The sequence below is a fragment of the Loxodonta africana genome, chromosome 5 (assembly GCF_030014295.1).
Source record: "Loxodonta africana isolate mLoxAfr1 chromosome 5, mLoxAfr1.hap2, whole genome shotgun sequence".
NCBI lineage: Eukaryota > Metazoa > Chordata > Mammalia > Proboscidea > Elephantidae > Loxodonta > Loxodonta africana.
The window spans coordinates 38,029,606-38,054,054 of NC_087346.1; the positions used below are offsets into that span (position 1 = coordinate 38,029,606).

Genomic DNA, 24,449 nt, shown 5'->3' on the forward strand with positions numbered 1-24,449 from the left:
TTAGTCTGGAAGCTCCTTTGAAACCTGTTTACCATGAGTGACCCTGCTGGTATTTGAAACCAGCATCAGAGCAACATGCAAGCCACCACACTATGACCAACTGACTGACAGGTGAGGGCAACATCCCCCACAAACAAATTTTCTCATCCTCACTATGCTTTTATGACTTGGAGGTCTTTGCTTTTTGACTGTTTTTACTTTTTTTCTTGCCTCTGCCTATTGAAATCCTACTATAATATCCAAATTCAGCTGAAATCCTATCAATGCTATGAAGAATACTCTCAATACCCGAAACAGAAACGATCTCTGCGTCCTTTAAATTCTTGTTGTACTTCCTATCAATTCCAATGATTCTCAGTATTTCAAGTATGAAGACTACATTTTCAAGTCACAAAAAGATTTTACCAACCCCCTCTTCCTATCCACAGGGGTAGGGAGAAAAGGAACGGAGGGGAATTTTCTGCCCTGACTGAGTGGGAAGGTAGAGATGTCATTGGTGGATGTTGGGTTCATTTGGGAAAGGGCTGTAGCAACGACATGACCCTAGTCATGTGGCACCCTATATGGAACTGTTTCCATTTATTCACTCAGTAACATTTGAGTATCCACTGTGTGCTAGGCAGTAAAAGAGAAACACAGGCCTACTATCAGAGACCCAGCCGAGATGCCATAGACACCATAGACATGTAAGGTTGGGAAACACTGCATACTATAAGTCTCTTAGAAATTAATAATGGACACTATGAAATTAAAGTTTCTGAAAAGTCTCACCATTTAAAAAAAAAAAAGCATTTGTATTTAGTATTATTCCACACAGTAACTTGGCCACAGAATCCCCTCTCCTTTTTTTGGTCCAGTGGTTAAAAGCGTGACTGCTAAACGAAAGGTTGGCAGTTCGAACCCACCAGCTGCTCACTCTGTGGGAGAAAGATGTGGTAGTCTGCTTCTGTAAAGATTACAGCCTTAGAAACTCTATGGGGCCATTCTATTCTGTCTTATAGGGTCGCTATGAGTTAGAATCGACTCAACAGCAATAGGTTTTTGTTTTGATACCTATTAAGACCTCGTGCATTAGAGCTCTGTGGAACATACTTTAGGAAAACCTGTGCAAGAACAATGCAGATGCTAAGAAGGAAATGCTGAATCCCATGTGCACTAAGAAGCTGGCAGTGTCTTACGTATCGTGACAGCCTCTACCGCTACCAGTGAAAACAAAGGCACTCGGGAATACCAGTCCTCAACCAGAACCACACCGAGCACTGCCTTCCTTGACAATCTTTCTGTTATTTAGGATTTTCTGACCAACACTTGAGGCAGCTGAGTTAGAGAACGTCAGTTCTCAGGTATATATTTTATGGTACAATTAGCTGGTACAGTAAAATAAACCAGAGTCAGACTGAATATGTATGTTAGTATATAATACGTCTGTAACATTACAAAGTATGTAACAAATTTATTAATGAAATCTTGTTTCATGTTTTTGACCTTCCTATAAGCTAACCAAAAGGTTGGCAGTTTGAATCCAGCAGGCGCTCCTTGGAAACTCTACGAGGCAGTTCTACTCTGTCCTTTAAGGTGACTATGAGTCGGAACCGACTCGGCGGCAACAGGTTTGGTTTGGTTTGGTTACAGAGTGTAAAAGGAGCCGCGGTGGCACGGTGGTTAAGTGCTCCGCTGCTAACGAAAGGTCAGTGGTTTGAACCCACCAGCTGCTCTGTGAGAGGAGGATGTGGCAGTCTGCTTCCATCAAGATTACAGCCTTGGGCCAGTTCTACTTGGTCTGTACAGTTGCTATGAGTCGAAATTAACTAGAAAGAAACGGGTTTAACGGGATAAGGTGTAAAATTTTTATAAAGTATTTTGATTTTTTTTTCAGATGAAATTTTTATTGTCTTCACAACCTAACAAGCAGTTTTAAAATAATACTTTTAAAGTTTTGACTCATTTTCACTTTATATGAATGAATTTTATGTAGACTGTCCTTAAGGTGAATATTCTTCAGATATTAGGCCTTTTCCTCTACCAAATTGGCAAACACTTCAAAAAAAGCATTTACCTGTTAGTATAGTTCAGAGAAACAGGCCCTTTGATTTGTTTTGGTGGAAATGTAATTTGGGACACTTTTTTTTATTTGTATGAATATATGTTATATATTCATATACTCTATATCTATGAATATATATGTGATTTTGGCCAATTTCCAAGGAATTCTCCTGTAGGAATATTAGATGTTTATAAATAGTTATATCTAAGGTCGTTCATTGCATTCTTAAAGGCACTTATAAGTGATAAAGCGGTGCCCAAATTTAAAGGAAAAGTTGAACAAATTACATTAGAGTCATATAATGGAGATATCCATTACCTCAGATTTAGAAGAACATCAAATGACACTGTAAGGGTGTTAAGGATACAGCAAAAAAAGAATGGTACATAGTAATGCCATGCTTACTGGTATCTGGAAAAAATATTAGAGGAGCACCTGACTGAATGTAACAATGGCTATATGTGGGTGATAGATTTGTGGATGAATTTTCTCTTTTCATATAATTTTCTGTTTTTCATGTTTTCTGCAATTAAATATATTATTTATATAATAAACAAAATAAATGTTACAAGTCTCTTGATATATGCATACCTTTGTTTGACTCTGAAATTCTATTTTTAAGACTCTATCTACAGCTGCTAACCAAAGGGTCGGCAGTTCAAATCTGCCAGGTGCTCCTTGGAAACTCTATGGGGCAGCTCAACTTTGTCCTATAGGGTTGCTATGAGTTGGAATCGACTCAATGGCAACAGGTTTGGTTTTTTTTTGGTTTTAATCTTAACCTAAGGAAATAGATACACATATAAAGATGTCCTTACATCTATATGCTTTTGTGAATTGTTTATAGTAATAAAATACTGAAAGTCATTCAAATGTCCAACTTTAGGAAACTGGTTTTAGAAAATAACAATGCATCCATACAACGGAATATTGCACAGTCTTCAAAATCAAGCTCTTGAAAATATTTCAGAATGAGGAAAAATGCTTATAACACGCATAAAGAGAAACAGTTGCCATAGAGTTAACTGCAACTCATGGTGACCCCATAAGTGTCAGAGTATAACTATGCTCCATAGACTTTCTTTGGAAGTAGAATGTCAGGCCTTTCTTCCAAGGTGCCTCTGTTTAGGCCTTTGGTTACCAGCTGAGCACGTTAATCATTTGTACCATCCAGGGACTCAAAAAACAAACAAAAAACAATAAAAGGTATATATGTAGCTATATAGATACAATTACAAACTGATTTCTTTGAAAAATATTAGAATATACGTTAACATAGTAACAGTGGTTGCCACTGCGTGGTGAAATTATTTATAGGTTCTTATGATTTTTCTTTTTAAAAATTTTCTATACTTTTAACATTTATAGTTTTTATAAACAGAAAAAATACTTAAGCAATAAAAATAATTGTTTTATTGCTAGTGACATTAAGCTAAAGCATCTATATGAGTACCACCCCTCCAAATATTTTCTTCGACTATCATTGCTACTCAATTTACTAGTGCACCACACAGTAACATAGGGATATTTAAACACTTCCTTTAATCCAGAAGTCTCTTTGACAATCAACAGGAAGAGAATTGATCAAAAGATTTTCTTTGCTCCACAACGAAGAACGAAGAAAACTAAAGATACAAGGGAGAGGTTAGTCCAAAGGACAAATGGACTGCATCTACCACAGCCTCCACCAGACTGAGTCCGGTACAACTAGATGGTGCCTGGCTACCACCAGCGACTGCTCTGACAGGGGTCACAATTGAGGGTCCCAGACAGAGCTGGAGAAAGATGTAGAACAAAATTCTAACTCAAAAAGAAAGACCAGACTTGCTAACCTGACAGAGACTGGAGAAGCCCTGATAAGGCCTCTGGACACCCTTTCAGCTCAGTAATGAAGTCACTTCCGAGGTTCATCTTTCAGCCGAAGATTGGACAGGCCCATAAAACAAAACGGGACTAAAAGGGCAAACCAGCCCAGGGGCAAGGACTAGAAGGCAGGAGGGAACAGGAAAGCTGGTAATAGGGAACCCACGGTTGAGAAGGGAGAGTGTTGACATGTTGTGGGGCTGTTAACCGATGTCATAAAACAGTATGTGTACTAACTGTTCAATGAGAAACTAATTTGTTCTGTAAACCTTCATCTGAAGTACAATAAAAAGGTTTCTTAAAAATTTAATACCTTTGTGAAGAAATAAAATTTTTACCTCATCTCTTCTGATTATTGTCAACTGAGAAAACAAAAAGAGAGCCAAAATAGAACTCCCAACTGAAAAAAAAAAAAAGGGTTTCTTTTCTCTGTAAGATGTTTAAAACAGCATATAAAAAGGATATTCAGTGGGCTTGTCCCAGGCTCCTTTTTCTGAACTCTGACACTAGCTTTCTCAACCATCAGCTGTTCAGGATCTAGTGGGCAAAGGTCAAAGCAGTTTCAAGTCTAGGCACAACTCAGGTATAGCGCTCATCCCTGATGCAGTCTACACCCAGAGTGTGATGGGTTTTTGAGTTCAATGAGAGTTTATGCTTTTAATATTATATATACATGTACACACACATCTCTCAATTCTCATCTCTGCTTAGAGGACTACGGTCAGGAAAAATATTTTATGTACTTAATTACTTAATATATCTTTCATATTGCAAAAGCTTAGAGATTTATTCATGGTGCTGCCACTCCTGACTTGTGTAATCAATGAGTATTACTGAAAGCCCATGCGTAAAGCAGGGTACTGGCTATAAAACAGAAGACACAGTCCTGCTTTCCTTCCTAGATAAAGATCCAAGAAAATTCCTTTGATTTCATGTAATCACTCAATGTCTCTCTTTTCCAATAAAACGGACAATAATAATTGATGTTTATCAACTTTTTGCTTAAATTTACTGCAATATCATTTAAAAGTTCAGTTTCAAATCCTTGCCATATAGCCCAAGAATATTACTAGTGAAATTGATCACGCATGTATACATTTTTAAAATCGGAGGCAGTTTATGCAAATATTAAGATTAGGATGCAGTATATTATTATTTCTCCAGTTGGAATAAAAGACTTACACTAATTTGTGACTCAGTACAGATAAGGCAGTTCTTCCAAACTCTATGGTGGATTTGCAAATACAATAAGGCAAGAATTTTTTGCTTCCCAGATGAATAGGCAGAATTGAAACCAAGTGTAGATAAAGATCAGGCCAACAAACTAATTAAAAGTTGGAGAGTGAAAAGGAAAGGGAAAGAAATGGAGAGCAGATATAACTAAGTTTAGGAGAAGTAAAGCCAAAAGTCATATTTACTTGGTTATTCCATTCTCCGTGTACGTTGTTCTGTAAAACCCCACGAGGGAGCCGTTCAGCCAGCCGGCGAACTCCATGGTCAGGAGGTAGGTACCATCGCCACTGCTGGGTGGAAGCTCTTCTTCGGCCTCCACCACCACATACTCCTGCTTTGTGTACTCAAAACACCTCCTGACTTGCACCTGCTCCCCGGTGGGCTTCTTCAACACTGGGAGCTGGGTGATTCTCGTCTCCCGGAGGTGCAGCCACAGGTGGCTGGTGGGCGCGCTCACGTTGATGGAGATGCTCACGCTGCCCGTGTACGTGTCCTCCTCCAGCACGGGCTTTATCTCCAGATCATAGTGCACTGGGTTGATGAAATCCGGCAACCTGAAATCTTTCCACTGTCCACTTTCGTCTTCACTGGCAGGGCAGACCCCTTGGTCCTGTGGAGGCAGATCTGAAGGTCCAGCACTGGGGGGACTGTGGGAGGGAGCCGGAGTCGTGCCCTGCCCGTTGTCTCGGCTGGAGTCTCCGGATCTGGTCAAGCCCACGGATAGTCCCACTATTAATCCTACAGCCACCACCACCGCACAGATAATAGCCACATGTTTGGCTTTGATGCAATATCTCTTAGAGTCTTCTCTCTCCGCAAAGTTCATTTTTGTTTCCCAAGTCAAATGTTACACTTAAAAGTAAATTTAACTAACGGTCGGCTGACTTCCTTTTTAAATTGGAAGGAATTCCCTGGTCTGGCTGGCTGTTTTCCCTTTTCCCACACCTCTCTCCGGCTTCTGGCTTTCTTTCCTCTGCCTTCACGTTCCCACCACCCACTCAAGACTGAATGTGAAAACAAGGGGGGTGGGAAAGGGATCCCATAAGAGGAGCTGAGCTGAAGGAAGCGGATTGACGAGAATATTGTTACAGTTCCCCTTATAAACAACGCATCCTCACCCTTACTCCTCCCTGCACTGGAGCGAGTTAAATATAAAACAGGGCTTAGTTATCAGCGGACGGGAGGATGATCCCTTGCCAAAGCTCTGTCAGCAGCTTTCAGGGAAACAGCGTTTGGGAAAGAGGTGTGCTTATGCTAGAAATACTCAACCTTTGCTACTTACTAGGTCTGTGAATTCTTCCTGCTGTGCTTGCAATCCCTCTCTTAACCAAGGGGCTTCTTGAAATTTCAGCTGTATTACCAGGCAGCATGCCAAAGAAGCCAAGTGTTTTCTTTTCATTCTTTTTCCTCATATTACGTAAACATTCAGATTCCACCTTTTGCTAAAGTCCTATCCTGGAGTTGGGTGCTAAGACTCAAACATAAATCTGAGGACCACTTAGGCAGTAAATATTTGTTGAGTTGGGGCTAGTAAAGCATAGCCAGGGAACCATAAGTAAATTCCTTTAATACTCAGGTAAGGAGAGAAGGGGAACAGGAAGACATTAGCCAAAGCAGTAGTGGAACTGGGAAGCATAAGAAGAGAAAAGAGGGAGAGAGAATGGAAAAGAGTTGAAAGGGAAGAGAGAAAAGAAAAGTTCTCTACTTGTCTGCAGTTTGTCTCCAGGTGAGTTTGATTTCTTTAGATTCAGATGTGGTAGCTTAGGTTTGGAGCAGTTTCTAGGGATGAAAGTTGACCTATTAGGAGGTTCCTTATCAGTATAAAATTATTGCTTCCAAATGACAAAGTCTGGGGGAAATCACAATAATGACCTCCATGTTTATCATTAGCTGAAATATAGACACACAAGCCCTTTCTAATAATAACAATAGGATAATAGTTATAAAAATGTTGAGAGCTTTCTATATGCCAGGCACTGTGCTAAGTACTTTTATTAAGTTATCATTTAAGTTTTCTAAACAAACCTGTGAGATTATACCGTTATAATACCCATTTTAGAGACACAGAAACTGAGTTTTAGAGAGGTTAAGTCATTCTCTCGAAGTCATACAACTGTAAAAGAGAAGAATTAGGGCTTGAACCCAGGTTGTGTGAGTCTAAAGCCCATGTATCTAACTACTAAAGCACAGTGTTTCCGTTCTCTGAAGAAGAGAAATATTCAAGGATTAAGTCACTATGAAAAACTTAACCTTTCCCAAAGTGCAATTCATGGATATTAATAGATATATTTGCAGAGCAGGAAATGCTGGGTTAAAAAACAAAAACAAAAAATATTGCCGTCAGTCGATTCCGGCGCATAGCGACCCTATAGGACAGAGCAGAACTGTCCCAGAGGGTTTCCAAGGAACAAATTGCTGACCTTTTGATTAGCAGCCATAGGTCTTAACCGCTGTACTGCCAGGGCTCCACTGCTGGATTAGATATAGCTAAATACGTTCCTTCACTACCTTCCAATGTTTCAGAGCTTCCATATGGTCACACACATTGTAAATATCCCAGAAAGGGTATGCTACCAAGTAATTTCCATATTTAGTTGACAAGAGAGCTTTTTTTGGTGAGGTATTGTCTTGGTTATCTGGAGCTGCTATAATGGAAATACCACAAATGAGTGGCTTTAACAAACAGAAATTTATTTTCTCACAGTTTAGGAGACTAGAAGTCTGAATTCAAGGCTCTAGGGGAAGGCTTTTCCCTATTGGCTCTGGGCAAGGTCTTTGTGTCTCAAGTCCTTGGTGATCTCGGTGTGGCTTGGCAGCTGTCTTCCCCCATCTCTGCTGCTTTGCTTTCCTAATCTGCTTTTTCTTAAGTCTCAAGGGTGATTGGCTTAAAACATACCCTACACTGATACGGCTTCTTAACATAACAAAGAAAACCCGTTCTCAAATGAGATTATAATCACAGGTATAACAGTTAGGGTTTACAACACATGTTTTTTGGGAACACAGTTCAATCCGTAACAGGAACTTTTTGAGGGACTTCCATGGAACATACGCTAAGAAATCCTGGTTTAAACTGTTTCACATTACAAACTAAACAAACAAAAACACAGAGTAAAAAAAAAAACTTTAAAAGCAAAAGGGTCCATTTTGCTCTGTAACATTTCTGTTGTTTTCCATAAAATGATGGTAAGAGAAAAAAGAATTAAGGAAAGAGGAGTATGCTTTTCTGGATTATAACTCCATCTTATATTTCTTAATTTTATATTCTGAAGCAAGCTTGAATTTTTTGAGATCATAGTATGTTAAAATTTGGCTAATAAACTTCCTGAGTTTTAGCCCTTGAAACTCCCTTTTTATTGAAAAGATCACCTGACATCTCACTAAGCATTCAATAGGTCAAATATTTTCATGTGTTTCTCATAAGTGGAGGCAAAAAATATGGATCAAATTGACCTCAACACAATAACTGAAAAATAAAAAGTATTTGGGAGAATGTACATAGAATTATGTTAAACTGGAAGCTTTATATATAAAAAAAATTCTTAGATAAGGAGACATACATGAAATCTCTTAAACTTAACCTAGTCTAAAAAGATACCAATCTTATCACAAGGCCCAGTGTTTGGGTTAGACTAAACAGAGAAAATAGTAGACCTTTGGGTTAGAGTGCACTTAAGGGAGCTGAGAATGGTCACCTGCTATAAAAAAAAATCCTCTCACTCTGCCTGAAATTTTCCCATAAGGGATTCATTACTTAAATGGATTTTACATGGAAAAAATAAGATACCTTAAATTCATGTGTGTAGAGTGTGTGTGTGTGTGTATAAATTTTGAGTCTAAGGCCCAGATCAAGCCACAGGATCTTACTATTATCAATTCATAAGAACTACCTGCATCTGGGGAAGGGCATCACATCTTGTAAGAATCAGCGTTTCAGGGTTGCATAGTGATGCAGTGATTAAGTGCTCAGCTGCTAACCAAAAGTTTGGTGGCTCAAACCCACCAGCTGCTCTTCGGGAGAAAGATGTGGCAGTCTGCTTTCATAAAGATTTACAGCCTTGGAAATCCTATGGGGCAGTTCTGCTCTGTCCTGTAGGGTCCCTAGGAGTCAGAATCCACTTGATGACAATGGTAGTATAACGTAGGGCATAGTGGTGGTTTAGTTGTAGAATTCTCACCTTCCACGCAGGAGACTGGCTTTGGATTCCTAGCCAGTGCAGCTCATACACAGTCACCACCCATCTGTCTGTGGAGACTTGTGTGTTGCTATGATGCTGAACAAGTTTGAGTGGAGCTTCCAGACTAAGATGGACTAGAAAGAAAGGCCTGGCAATCTACTTCCAAAAAAAAAAAAATCAGCCAGTAAAAACACTATGGATCACAATGGTCTAATCTGAAATCTATCATGGGCATAGTATAGGACTGGGAAAGCTTTTTGTTCTGTTGTGAGTGGTGTGGCTATGAGTCAGGCCACCTCGATGGCAGCTAACAACAACAGCAATGTAATATAGGAGTCCCCGGGTGGTGTAAACAGATAACACACTCAGCTGCTGACTGAAAGGCTAGCAGTTCTAGTCCACTCAGAAACACCTTGAAAGTCTTGGAGATCTACTTCCAAAAAATCAGCCATTGAAAACCTTATTGATCGCAGTTCTACTCTCCCACAAATGGAGTCTCCCTGAGTTGGGATGGACTCTAAGACAACTGTTTGTTTGTTTTTTTTTAATGCAATATGGGTAAAACATACAGCCAGGTGAGTGGGGTTAGCCAAACCAGGATGGACACTAAACACATCTAGAACTGACATATCAGGGTTTACTAAATATAAAGGCCCTGAGCTTTCAAAGCTCGATGGAACCTGTGCCCGTTGCAGTGGTGCTTGCTATCTTCCCGTCACTGACACTGGAAGGTTGAGTCTCTGGTAGGAGGCTCTGGATCTTGAAAGCTCTTTCCTGATCTAATCCACAGCAATGGTCTAGACAGACACTGGAGAGAGAAAGGATCCAATGAACCGTCACAGGCACCCACCTAGATTAAATAGTTTATATTGGATAATCTTATGTTAAATGAATCTGTAATAGAGATAAGTAATTTGAAAAGGCTACCTCTGGTCAGTTTCCACTTATTAGGTCTCAGCCAGTAGTGGAGCGAATGCACAGCCATTCACTGTAGGTCTCTGACAAATGCTGCCCCACCCCCGCCATAGCTTTTGACAATGTATATTGTCATCCTGTGCCATGACTCCCATGTTCAGTATCTACTCCATATTTGTCACTTAATAAATTATTGAATAATAAATGAATTGGAAGAATGAATAAATGAATAAGGAGAAGAAAGAAGACAAGGAATCCAGAATGGGAAGGATTAATGGGCACAGAATGCCAGGATTGTTGAGATAAAATATATTCATTTCAAATTCCAGGAAGAACTAGAAAGAAAGTTGCTGGAGGTGAGGACCTGCTCTTGAATAGGTGAGAGACTTCTTTACTGATTCCTTACCATAGCAAATGCTCTAGTACAAGACTGAATATCCAGCATACGACCCCCCTTTTCACCTGGAGCTTCAGTTTAAATCTTTTCTGTAAGGCTCTAGGAATCTGACATATTACATATCCCACAGAGGCTACTGGTTGTGATGCTGTTGGCCTACTTGAGAAGTAGGAGCAGCTCCAGAAATAATTTAGATTGTTAATAATTAACACTACAGTGTTACTATTTGACTGTCCCTTGGCTCCTATCAGCTGATTAGAACGAACCCCATTGGTTCAGCAAAATCACAAGCCAACAAACATGGCAATGTGGGTTCACGACAGAGGAAGCAGAATCTGGAAATCGGCCTGTATTACGTTGGGAACAGGAAGGATTTGAGCCACGGTCTTGCCAGGCTGCCAGAGGGTCCCTACGATCAAGCAGGTAAAAGCTCTAAATGCCAACGGCCAATCCAGGCATTTCAAAACTTACAGTGTTTAGTTAGAATTGAAAAAGGAGATAACCATTGTATTTGACTTGGCTACCCATGAGTTCTAAATCCATATTGTCAATGTTCTTTGTGATCCTGGTCAAGTAGCTTATTTTTCTATTCCCTGTGCCCTATTCTTGATCTTTTATTTTATCTCAGCAACTGTGTACTAAGGTTCACTCAGTTCTAAAACTAAGATCTAGATTAACTTTTTCCAAGAGCTGAAAACGGCTGCAGGTGTCAGGAGTAGTTTTAAGATGGAACGTGTTCAGCATCCCACATCTAATGTTTGTTAGTTGATAATGACGAATTTGTGCAATGACTGGTACACCATGGGAAAGTATACAGTAGGTAGAATGGGAACGAAGAGAAGGAGAAAGAGGGGCAAGAGAAGAAAGAAGAAGGGAGAAAAAGGAGGACTTTCAAAAAGAAAGATGAGGAAAATAAATCTCCAAAACAACCAAACATAATTCAATAAAAAATAAAAATCAATAAAACAACAGGCTTGTTTCTTCTCCATTCCTTGTTGTTTCCACGTTGCTTCTAGGCTAATTTGAGAATTCTCCTGCAGAAATTCATGGGATGCACCGACTGGTGTTCGCAGTACCCTCCCCTGGGCACCAGGGTTTCACAGCTCACAAGCACCAACCATGCTACTGTTCTCATTTGGATCACCCACGGTAGAATCCGTTCACTTTACCTACCCCCTAAAAGTGTCTCTGGGCTATTAGGCATTCATTCATTTATGCATTCACTCAGTCGACAAGTATTTGTTGACTCAGTACATAATTACTTTTCAACAAATATTTACTAGGCTGAATTATAGGATAAACTTTAAAACGTGGACATTAAAAGAAATGTTAGTAAATACAGGTAGTCCCTGACTTGTGATGGGGTTCCATTCTGATGACTACTCTATAGTCAGCCAGTTCTTACGTAAATCCAATCTCTCTCTCTTTTTTTTTTTTTTAGTTTTCATTATTTTGCCCTTTTATTATTGGTATCTTTATAAATCTGATCTTTTTGTCTTTGGGGGTTGAAAACTACATCTGAGAATGATCACATCAGCAAATTACATGCTGCAACATTGTATGTAGTACATATCACAAACAATAAGATGTACAAAAAATAAATAAAACATATTAATGGCCCTTAAGTGCAGTTCATAGTAACTCCAATACGCCGTCAATCGTGTGCTACCGGTATTCTGAAAGGCATGTATGTAAACCTCTGCTTTGTTCTGAGAGTGTGGAGATTTTGGAAATATTCAGAAAAGCAAACCAAATAAAACTAAAGGATTTATTGTCCCTACAACTTTTTAAACTGCTTTTGTACTGGGTTCCCTATTGTGCAATAATACTCTGGGAGAAAGTGGCAGGATATAGAAACGGCAGGAGAAAACCAATAATGTTCATATAGTCTAGATTTTTGTTGTTCTAAGAATTTCAAAACTATCTTTATATATTTTCTCAGTGCACTAAATAATATTCAGCCTTTGTAGTCAGAGAACTATTTGCAGTATTTCCTTCTCTCTTTTCTATCTGCGGAAGTCTACAAAAATAGTGCTGGTGTAGGGAAGATACCGTAACCAATGTTCTTTTACTCCAGAGTCCAAGTGAATTATACTAGCAATTGTGATTTCAGACTATGTTCTGCACAAAAATTCTAACAGATCATTCTTTAGCTAGAGTAATGTTACTTGTTTTTTTCAGAGAAAAGCCCTGGAATTTTCCAGCTTTTATTTATTAGCACTGGCTGTTTGGTTTGCAAATGTCTTTATTACTACATTAATTTTAACAAATAACATTATCTTCAATTTTTGTTTTTTTTGGAAGTAAAGACTTGAACAATGTTAAAATGATCAAAGTCATCCATATGAGTTAACAGGAATATTATTTCTCCTGTTTGTCCTCTCCTGGTATCTCTTCTATTTTCAATTTATAATTCTTTTATAAACTACATAAAGAATGTCTTCATGTACTCGCTCAACAAACATTTATTGAGAGCCACAATGGGGCAGGCATTGTAATCGATGGAAAAATACTGATTAAAAACACAGAAGAAAACATAGTTTCAGGAGGAATAGTGTTTCTCAAGGAGAGAGTTGGAATGAGCCAGAATCTGGCTTTTTGTACATTAGCGTACCCTCTTCTGTCATTCACTTCCGATTTTCTGGAGATACACTTCAGAACTCTGCTTTTGCTCTTCGGGGTGTATACAGAGTTTGGTCAAGGCTTTAAATGATTTTAATGCATTTATTTTCCAATCATCTTCACCATGGAATATTTGTTAACAGGGCTGATAAATTATTTCTTCAGTGAGGAAGATACATATTTTTCAGTATAAATAAAATGACACCCACTGATGTTATTGGATGATTTTTCAACTTATGTCTGGGGAAAGGTTTATAGTCACTTCCAATTTAGAAGCTTTAGCTCTGGGTGCTTCTTTTGTCAAAGATTTTACAAATCTAGTGCAACATAACAGTATTTCTTGTGAAGAAATTGAAGATGTCAAAGATTTCATTCTACTTGGATCAACAATCAATGTCCATGGAAGCAGCAAAATCAAAATATCAAACAACATATTGCATCGTGAAAATTTATTGCTAAAGACCTCTTTAAAGTTTTAAAAAGCAACAATGTCACTTTGATGCCTAAGATGCACCTGACCATTTTCGTTAGTCTTACATGCATGCAAAAGCTGTGCAATGAAAAAGGAAGACAGAAAAAGAACTGATGTATTTGAACTGTGGTTTTGGCAAAGAATATCAAATATACTGTAGATTGCCAGAAGAACAAACAATTGTCTTAGAAGCAATACAACTAGAATTCTCTTTAAAATTGAGGATGGTGAAACTTCAGCTTGCTTACTTTGGACATGTCAGCAGAAAACACCAATCACAACAAAATGACATTATGTTTGATAGTAGAGGTCAGTGAAAATAAGGGAAACCCTTAATGGGATGGATCGACAGCTGCAACAATGGGCCCAGATATATGAGAGATCATGGAGATGGCACAGGACCAGACAGCATTTCATTCTGTTGCACATAAGGTCGCCATGAGTCAGAGCCAACTTGATGACAACTAGTAACAGTAATTTCCTCCTGTCTGCCAAATTCTTTGCTTTATTTATTTCTACTCTTGTCATTGGTGGCCAGTCTAGTGAATGACTGAATATTTCAATTTTGCATTTTAGGTTCTTTTCTTTGATGTCTTGCTTTTAATTCAGCTTTGAAGGTATTCAGATGAATCTTTCATTTTTGGCTCATCTGATATGTTTTGTATCTGGGCCTGAGATATTTATATTCATGTGTTGCAAAGGTCTTGGTTTAACTACTTTACTCAAGATTGAGACAGTCCTCCATGTGTGAAATTATCAGGCATAGCCCACCATGAGTTGGAGCATATGAAAATTTTAGATACCTCCTGAGAAATTATTTTGGAATTTACAAGTCAGAGATGCTTTTAGTTTTGAGTAACAAAAAATTTAACTAATGTGACTTAATCTATAAAGACATCAACTATCTGGCATAACAAAAAGTATGGAGGTAGGGAGTATCAGTGTGATTTGATAACCCACTAATGCCATCAAGAAACTGAGCTCTGCCTATCTTTTCGTTCCACCTTCTTCATTGTTTAGTTTCAATCTGATTGCCACAGCTCCAGGTATCACAATCACTTTAAAACAAAGAAGTGGAGAGGGATGGTAAGAATTTTTTCCTTAGGCAATTCTTTCCTTTTATCAGTGAAGAAATAATGCCTCAGAGGCTGCAGCAGACTTTCCCTGACATCGCAATGGCCAGAGCTGACTCACTTGGTCTTTAGGTAGAAAGGAATGTGATAGAAATGGTTGACTTAAAGCAGCCTCAGTTCATCTCCAGAGCAACACACGTTGCTTCTACAAACAAAGCCAGGGTATCTGCTGGCAAATAAGAAAGGGGAAATAGCTGTTGGGTAGACAATAAAGATGTTGCCACAGGTCAAGGAGAACAAGCGTGGCCTGATATGTCATATCCATGGGAAAGGGGAAGCACAGATCTGAGAATAGCAGGGAGTTTGTGCTTCTTATTGTTCACTACCTACCGCTTTACGTGCTTGATGCCGCAAATGGTTAAGCGTTTGACTACCAGCCGAAAGGTTGGCTGTTTGAACCCACCCAGAGTCGCCTAGGAAGACAAGCCTGACGACCTGCTTCCAAAAGGTCACAGCCATGAAAATTCAGTGGAGCACAGTTCTACCCTGCACACATGGGTTCGCCATGAGTTGGAATCAACTGGATGTAACTGCCAACAACATCGTCTTATTCCCCACTCTCTCTAGCACCTTACCTGGCTTTTTTTTTTTTTTTTTTTTTTTGGCTCTTTCCCCTCCTCACTTCTTCCTAACATCACCTTTTATCTTGCCATTGCACTATGCAAAAATCTTCAGTGAGTGCATTCACTTAAAGGTCAGTTTCATGGTATGATTTTCAAGCCCCATTTCCCTTCTCTCCAGAAGGCTCCTAACTCCTCAAAATCCCTTCTCAAATTTACCACTGAACCAAATTGGTCTCTATGGACTGTCTTGCAAACATACATTACACTTGGATACCACAATGCCTTTGCTAGTGCTGATGCCCTGTCAGTGTTTAAATTTCTCTTCCTTTCTGATACATTCTCGGGACCCGGCTCACATCCCTCTCAAGTAAGCCTTCTTGGATACAGCCAGACCCCAATGTTCAATCCTTCTTTAAACTCCTACAAACACTTATACTTGATACCATTCATTTGTCATTTATCTTTAAGCCAATTCAATTTGGTGAATTACACTATGTATTGGTAAATGAAATTGTCCAGAATTTCATTTTTCTTGGATCCACAATCAATGGCCACGGAAGCAGCAGTCAAGAAATCAAGCGACGCATTGCACTGAGCAAATCGGCTGCAAAAGATTTCTTTAAAGTGTTAAAAAGTAAAAATATCTCTTTGAGAACTAAGGTGTGTCTAACCCAAACTGTGGTATTTCCAGTTGCCTCAAAGGCATAGGAAAGGTGAATAATGAATGAGGAAGACCAAAGAAGAATTGATGCCTTTGAATTATGGTGTTGGTGAAGAGTATACCATGGACTGCCAGAAGAACAAGCAAGTCTGTCTTGGAAGAAGTACAGCCAGAATATTCCTACTTTGGAGATGATATCAGGATGGACCAGTCCCTGGAGAAGGACATCATGCTTGGTAAAGTAGACAGAGAAAAAGAGGAAGACCCTCAACGAGATGGATTGACACAGTGGCTGCAACAATAGACTTGAACATAGCAACGATTGTGAGGATTGCACAGGACCAGGCGGTGTTTCCTTCTGTTGCACACAGGGTTGCTATGAGTTGGAACTGATTCAATGACACCTAACAGCAACTTCCAAAACAAGCCATACCAGTTGCAGATACAGGAGGACCAAGTAAATGAAGGTAGTTGCATTCAGGTAGAAAGAAAAAGGAGGTTGGAAGCAACAGAATGGAATAGAACTAACATTCATGGCACATACTTGGTGCCAGATGTTTTTTATTTGCTATCTTCTTAATGCATCCAGCAATCCTATAAGTTCGTTATTATTAGCCCCAACTGCCACTTACCACATCATGCTGTCTCCAAGTCTAATAGAAGGAGTTTATTATTGTTTGTGGTCTATTCCAGACTTCCTCATAAATAATTTTGTATTTTAGCTACATTATGTAGATCTTTGTACCTAGCCTAAGGAACAAATGACATGTATAACATTATTTCTAAGAAAAAAATGCATTACAAGAGGACATATTTATTGGGTCGTTAAGGCTACCAGTACACTAGGAGATTCCTCCACCCCGACATGTACCAGGGTGAGGTGGACATTGCATTACTTTTTGCCCTCTAGTGCCCCAAGGATGCCTCTTTTTGTTTGGGGTGATCAAAAATAAGTCTTATAAGCTAAGCAGTATAAATACTGCCTAGCTTGTTAGTTAAATGACAACAAGTGCTAGAATAATGAAAGAACAGTAGAGAGAGAGTGGGAAATGTGAAGCACTAATGCTGTTTAATGCAAACGGTAATTGTTCTTCTTTTCAAATCCTGTAGGTTTGAGAAGATGAATAACTAATCATTTCAACTGATTTTTTTTTTTTAAATCAGAATACTCATTGCATGACTTAGCGTTGAAATCCATAAGATGAACTGGATCCTTCATCAGCTGCCCTCTTGGGTTTAGGTATCGTTTCTTCACAGAATGCCTGCCTCAATACAATTTTTAGGTGTCTCATTTGACCAATACCAGTAGCATTTCATCTTTTAGCTTTGGCACTCCAGTTATACTTTCTCTTGCACTTGGCAGGGTAGCCACATTTGCCACAGGTGGACTTCTGAAGGTGGCAGGCCCTAGAGCCACAGTGGCAGCATAACATGTGTGTCTTACTGCAATGCCTTCCAAATGATGACACTCTCTTTGTCATCTCACTTCTGCAACCAAGACTGAAAAGCCATTTCAGATTATTTTGATTAAGGCTATTTCATTTTCTTGATTTATTTTCCATGCATTTCAACTGCAGTGTTACAGACGTGAAGTAACTTTTCCAGTACTTAGGGAGTCTGCCATGCCATTTTCCTGTGGTAACTCTGGCGACAAGTTCAAGCTCTGAAATCACTTCTGTGATTTCAATCGCAGCATTTAATCATCCTTTTCTGTATCTATCTGAAGAGTGGCATTGTTCATTTCCCCAACTGACTATAAAGTAATTTGTATAATAAGTGTGTGTCATTCAATATAGAATTCCTAATTCGTATGTTGCTTTTCTTCGTTTCTGTAACTCAGTATAGTTGACTCTAAAGCAACAATGTCTGTACATGGAAAAAAGATACATGGGGATTTAGCTAATAATTCTATGAATTTAATCATGTTAGACATTCAAACCTGATAATAAAGGACGAAATTTCATCTGAGGTCAAAGATAACTTTGGTTTGTTGGCAGTGACTGGTTAATTATTCATGAAACGCATTTTCCTTTCCTGCTGGATTCATAGCTGTACGGCGGTTCTCAGCCTTCTTTGCAGTGGAAGTGTGACTCTATTTTGGTTAATATAATGTGGACACAAGTGATGTATCCTCTTCTAGACCTGGCCTATAAAAACCACCTATGTGATCCTGCTCTCTCTTCCTTTGCCTGCCAGCCAGATCTAGTTACCCAGGGTAGTCTGGAAAGCCACATACTGGAGATGGGAGAGTCACAGATGGAAGGAGTCTGGGCTCCTGAATGACCACATTTCCCTCCCTGACTCCACACCACTAATTGAACCTTATGTGAGCAAGAAATAAAATTCTATTGTATTAAGCTACTGAGTCGATGGCACCTAACAACAATAGCAACCACAGAGAGCTGAAGGAATCATCCACTAGCATGACTTCAATATTCTTTACCATACGTTTTGTCGTTGTTAGCTGCCCTCAAGTCAGCCCCTGACTCATAGTGACCCCACACACAATGGAATAAAATGGAACCAAACGCTGCCCGGTCCTGTGCCATCACCACTATCAGCCACAGATCAGTTACAGATTGGACTCTTGTGATCCATAGGGTTTTCACTGGCTAATTTTCAGAGGTAAATTCCCAGGCTTTTCTTCTTAGTCCGTGTTTAGTCTGGAAACCTCTGCTGAAACCTGTTCGGTATCATGCAACATGCAAGCCTCCACTGACAGATGGGTAGTGGCTGTGCATGAAGTGCACTGGCTGGGAATTGAACCCTGGGTCTCCAGCGTGAAGGCCAAGAATTCTACCACTGAACCTCCAATGCCCCCGTATGTATTAGTTTAATTGTCAGTTTTTACTTTATGCCAGTGCTTCTCAACCAGGGAAAATATTTCCCTCCACCCCCACCTTGGACACATTTGGTAATATTTGACTGTCATGACTTGGGGGACTACTACCTGGCATCTAGTAGACAGAGGCCCTGGGTGCTGCTAAACACCCTACGATGCACTGGACAGCCCTCCTCCCCACTCCGTGCATTATCTGGTCCAAATATCAATGGCACTGAGGTTGAGAAACCCTGCTTTAGACTCTATCAGGCACAATATAATACTTGGTTAACGTTAATATATGCTTTTTTAATAATCTTCTAATCCTGTATTTGATTAATTTTAGGTTCTTGTTCTCATGCTATGATCCACTGATAGCTTTGGGTACTAATCACCATTTATGCAAAAATCTGTGATCTCTATATTTTTCTTTTTGCTTCTATAGCTATCCTTACCCAATCTTCCCCTTTACCACACTATTATCAACACCCTATGTTTATTGCTTTATCTCCAGCAATTCTCGCAATACCTGGCATACAGTAGGTGTTTAATAAATGTTTAAAGACTGAAGAATGAACTAATGTAAATAAAAGCATAGAGAAAACAAAACAAAAGAATGAAGCATTTCTGCCCTCAACTCAACTTCAATGACACTGCATTTCTTTGATTCTTCTCTCCTTATCTATCTTCTCCAATGGGTCAGTTTCCTTCTCTTGCCCTCTAAATGCAGTTCTTCCACAAGACAGTCGTTTTCTTTTCTTTTTTCCCCCCCTTTGCATAACTCAATATTATGACTTCAAATATCACCTCTATTCAGAGAATCCGCAAACCTAAGCACTATTCCAAATTTTCTCCTGAGACTCAAGGTCAAAACTATGTCTGCTTGTGTCCACTTGCATATTCCACCATCAGCTGCCATTCAATTTGCCTAAAGCTCAGTATTATCGCTGCCCACAAAAGCATTGTATCTCTCACTTCTTTCCATGTCCTTCCCCCATCAATGTTATAATCATTCTTCCTTGGGGGCCAACCAAGACTCTTCCCTCCTCCTCACAGTCTATATTGGTATATTGTAGTTGCTTGACCATTTATAGCTTCGCTTTCCCATCATTTGACACTTTATATAAGTTGTATTAAACTGAACCAAACCAAACCCTTTGCTGTCGAGTTGATTCTGACTTACACCGACCCTATAGGGCAAGGTAGGACTGCCCCATAGGGTTTCCAAGGAGTAGCTGGTGGATTTGAACTGCCAACCTTTTTGGTTAGCAGCCATAGTTCTTAACCACTGTGCCACCTATGGCTTTAATTTGCCATTTTCTTATTTAGATTTTAAAACTCCAGAGTCTGGATGGTTAATAGACATATAATGCGAACCATATATGTAATTTTATATTTTCTAATAATAATTTATTCTCTCACAGTCTAGGAGGTTAGAAGTCCGAATTCAGGGCGCTAGCTCCAGGGGAAGACTTTCTCTGTTGGCTCTGGAGCAAAGTCCTTGTCATCAACCTTCCCCTGGTCTAGGAGCTTTTCAGCACAAGGACCCTGGGTTCAAAGGATGTGCTCTGCTCCCAGCTCTGCTTTCTTGGTTGTATGAGGTCCCTCGATCTCTCTGCTTGCTTTGCTTTTTTCTATCTCAAAAGAGATTGACTCAAGATACAACCCAGTCTTGAAAATTGAGTCCTACCTCATTAACATAACTGCCTCTAATCCTGTTTCATTAACATCATAGAGGTAGGATTTACAACACAGGAAAATCACATCAGGTGACGAAATGGTGGACAATCACACAATACTGGGAAGCTAGCCTAGTTGACACACATTTTGGGGGGACACAATTCAATCCATAATGGCGCCTATGCCTTAAATAATAAAAGCAAACAGCAAAGTGGCATGTACAATAAGAAACTGCTTTTGTAAAAATATATATGTAGAAAAAAGACTGGAAAACACAGGTGAAAATGTTAAAAACAGTGGTTTTCTTTGGGGGCATATAAGATTATGGAAAATTTTGTTGTAGTTTTGTTTTATTTTGTTTTGCTTAGAGTATTTTCATTAAGATATATTAATTTAGTATTTAGCAAAAAGTAAACACACACACAAACACACATATTGTTGTGCTGGATCAAAGTCCATCACGAAAACTCTAGATGTTTATTAGCATTTGTTACTTCCTTGATCTGTAATAACTACACTCTAATCTCCATCCATTAAGTTGATTAAACTAAGAAAAGATGTTATGCTGTCTGTAAAAAACTATATCCCTTCCCCTCATTATTCCATACTTCTAGTTTATTAGTGCAAGTTTAATTCCTTTGCTGTGTTCTTCCTGTTTACAAGTTCCCATAAATTATATTTTTGATTGTTAACCTTGTATCTGTGCTGAGGTTTTAATTTCCTGTGTTATCCATCCCCCCAGTCTTCCTCCCCACTACTCACCCAACCCTTCAGTTCTAGACCCTCTTTGGTGTCCAACCATGTGGACATTATTACGTGTTACTTCCACCCTTGGGGGTTGTTTTTGCTACGTGGATTAGAGTACATTCAAATCACAAACATGTCATATTAAGCCTTTATTGCAGACCTCTAAACATTCAGACAGAAATGCAGATAAAACAAATATTTCACATTTTAAAATCTGGTTTAATTTTTTATTAAAGAAAACTTTATGACATCTTTCTTTATAAAGTTTACTTTTTCTTTTGTAATTCAGAAACCATGCTGTATACACAGCAGCCAGTCTTTTTTGTGTGTGTGCTTTAAGTGAAAGTTTACAAATCAAGTCAGTCTCTCATACAGAAACTTATACACACCTTGCTATGTACTCCTAGCTGCTCTCCCCCTAATGAAAGTTTACAAATCAAGTCAGTCTCTCATACGAAAACTTATCACACCTTGCTATGTACTCCTAGCTGCTCTCCCCCTAATGAGACAGTACACTCCTCCTCTCCGCTCTGTATTTACCATGTCCATTCAACCAGTTCCTGTCCCCCTCTGCCTTCTCATCTCACCTCCAGACAGGAGTTGTTCACATAGCCTCATGTGTCTACTTGAGCCAAGAAGCTCACTCCTCACCAGTATCATTTTCTGTCTTATAGTCCAGTCCAATCCCTGTCGGAAGAGTTGGCTCCAGGAATGGTTCCAGTCTTGGGCAGCCAGTCTTTTAAAAACATAAATCAAATTGTATTTTTTCCCTGCTTAAAACTCTCAGTTGGAATAAAATTGAAGCACTTTTCTGTGGCCTGCAAGTACTTACAATATCTCCTTTCTCTTTTCCCCTAGACTGCATTCACTCTAGCTTTCTTTCCTTTCCTTGGGCACTAAGGAGTCCCATTTCTGTGCTGTTCTCTCTGCTTAAAACACATTTCCCCAATATCTTTGCTCCAGTGTCTCCTTCTCAAATGTCATCTCCTCAGAGAGGACCTCATGGACTACTTTAGCTACAGTAACTACAGCCCTTCTCTCTTTTCCTTAACACTTTCCTTCCATTGCACCACTTCCTATTTTTCATAACCTTCTCACCATCTGAAGTTATTTCATTTAACTGTTTACTTAACTGTTTGTTATTGTGAATTGTCTTTCTTCCCAGACTGTAAACTTCATTGTTGTTCTTGTAGCTTCATTACCTAGAACTGTATTGGGTATATTGTTGTTGTTGTTAGCTGTCCTGGTGTCGGCCCCAACTCATGGTGACCCTATGCACAACTGAACCAAATACCGCCCGACCCTGCGCCATCCCCATGATTGGCTGTGGATCAGATCGTTGTAATCCACAGAGCTTTCATTGACTGATTTTTGGAAGTATATCACCACGTTTTTCTTCCTAGTCCATCTTAGTTGGGATGCTGTTCAGCACCATAGCAACACATAAGCCTCCACTGACAGACCAGTGGTGGCTGCTCCTGAGGCGCATTGGCTCGGTAACCTGAGTCTTCTGCATGCAAGGTGGGAATTCTACCACTAAACCACCATTGGATGTATATATTAAAATAAATAAATAAAACAGACCATTGCCATCCGGTCAATTTCACCTCATAGCGACCCTATATGACAGAGTAGAACTGCCCCATAAGATTTCCGAAGAAAGGCTGGTAGATTCGAACTGCTGACCTTTTTGGTTATGGCTGAGCGCTTAACCACTGTACCACCAGGGCTCCATTTATATACAAACAAACCAAAGCTGTTGCCAATTAGATATATAGTAGGCACAAAATAAATACCTATTATTTTGAGGGATAGATAAAATGTAGCTTCAAGCAACACACAATGCCCGTGACTTGTTTGCTATTCAAAATAGTTATATGATTAGCTGCTTATGACATAAAGAGCACAATTTCCATTTTTGAGTAGAAAAATCCTTCCTCTCAGTTTTTCAGATTCTCTTGGTCATGGTTCTCAAACTGTCAGTGGCTTTTGAGGCCACTTCCAACATTCACCAAACTTGTGGAGAGATTCCTATTAGTTTCTGTAATGGAAAATCAGCCTAATCAATGAATCTTTGTGTTGTTCTTTGTCTACAAAGATGTAATGATAGTACATTAGTGAGCTCAGTAGCGTTTCGGTGGTAGAATTCTCATCTTCCGTTTGAGAGACCCAGTTTGTTTCCTGGGCAATGCACCTTCAGGGCAACCACCACTTTTCTGTCAGGGAAGGCTCATGTGTTGCTATAATTCTGAATAGGTTTCAGCAGAACTTTAAGACTAAGATGGACTCAGAGGAAAGGCCTGGCTATCTATTCCCAAAAATCAGCCAGTGAAACCCCATGATCATAATGGTCGATTCCATTATGCATGGGGCACCATGAGTCGGGCTGACTGGATGGCAGCTAACAACAACAACAACATAGTACATCAGTAGGGTTTGTGCTTTTAGTTGAATTGTCGCTTAAGTAACCAAGTTATTATTACACCCTCTTATCACGCCCACACCCTGACCTTGAATCAGAGCATTCATCTGCTTGGCTGTTCACTAGGACCCAGGATAGAGTCTCTTTTAGAATTTAAATCAAAATGGGAATTCTGAATCTGGTTTCATTAGCACTGCAATCTAATCAACTTTTCTAACTTATTCTAAAAATTAATTCAAACATAACTGCCTATACCTGTACTGATTTAAGAATAAAGATGAATTTATATTTCATAAGAACATGAAAATTTAGAACTGCAATGCAATTTAGATAAGACTAGTTTACAGATAAGAAAAACTAAAACCCTGGGTGAGGCTACATAACCCTCCAAAGGTCACTAAGCCAAGTGAAGACAGAACCACAGTTAGACACCCAGTCCAGGGCTCTTTCCACTACATCTAATGAAATTCAATGTCCCTTGGTTATGGGATTAACTATTTTTCAATATTTAAGTATTATCTTTTCTGTACCACTGCCTGACACATAGGAGGCAATCAATAAAATTGGCAATAAATTGGCAGATAAAGTTTTAAAATGTATTTTTGAGTATAGGGATTCGGTTGAACTTCGTGACTTTATTTATTTGTAGGTTGGAGAACACAAGCATGAATATTATGCACAGTTATTTAAACAATATA

At 39.2% G+C, this 24,449-nt stretch overlaps 1 protein-coding gene and 1 pseudogene across 2 annotated transcripts in view; both read right to left on the reverse strand.

Annotated features, from left to right (window-relative positions):
* Positions 1-6,535, reverse strand: part of ENPEP (glutamyl aminopeptidase) — a 124,957-nt gene extending 118,422 nt beyond the window's left edge. For both annotated transcript variants that reach the window (XM_064285440.1, XM_010590507.3), the window contains exon 1: positions 5,326-6,535. In XM_064285440.1, the coding sequence (XP_064141510.1) occupies positions 5,326-5,966 (641 nt within the window). In that variant the 5' untranslated portion in view covers positions 5,967-6,535. The remainder of the gene's footprint in view (positions 1-5,325) is intronic.
* A 10,552-nt stretch (positions 6,536-17,087) lies between these two features.
* On the reverse strand, positions 17,088-17,562 carry LOC111750767 (large ribosomal subunit protein eL37-like; annotated as a pseudogene).
* Positions 17,563-24,449: the final 6,887 nt, after the last annotated feature.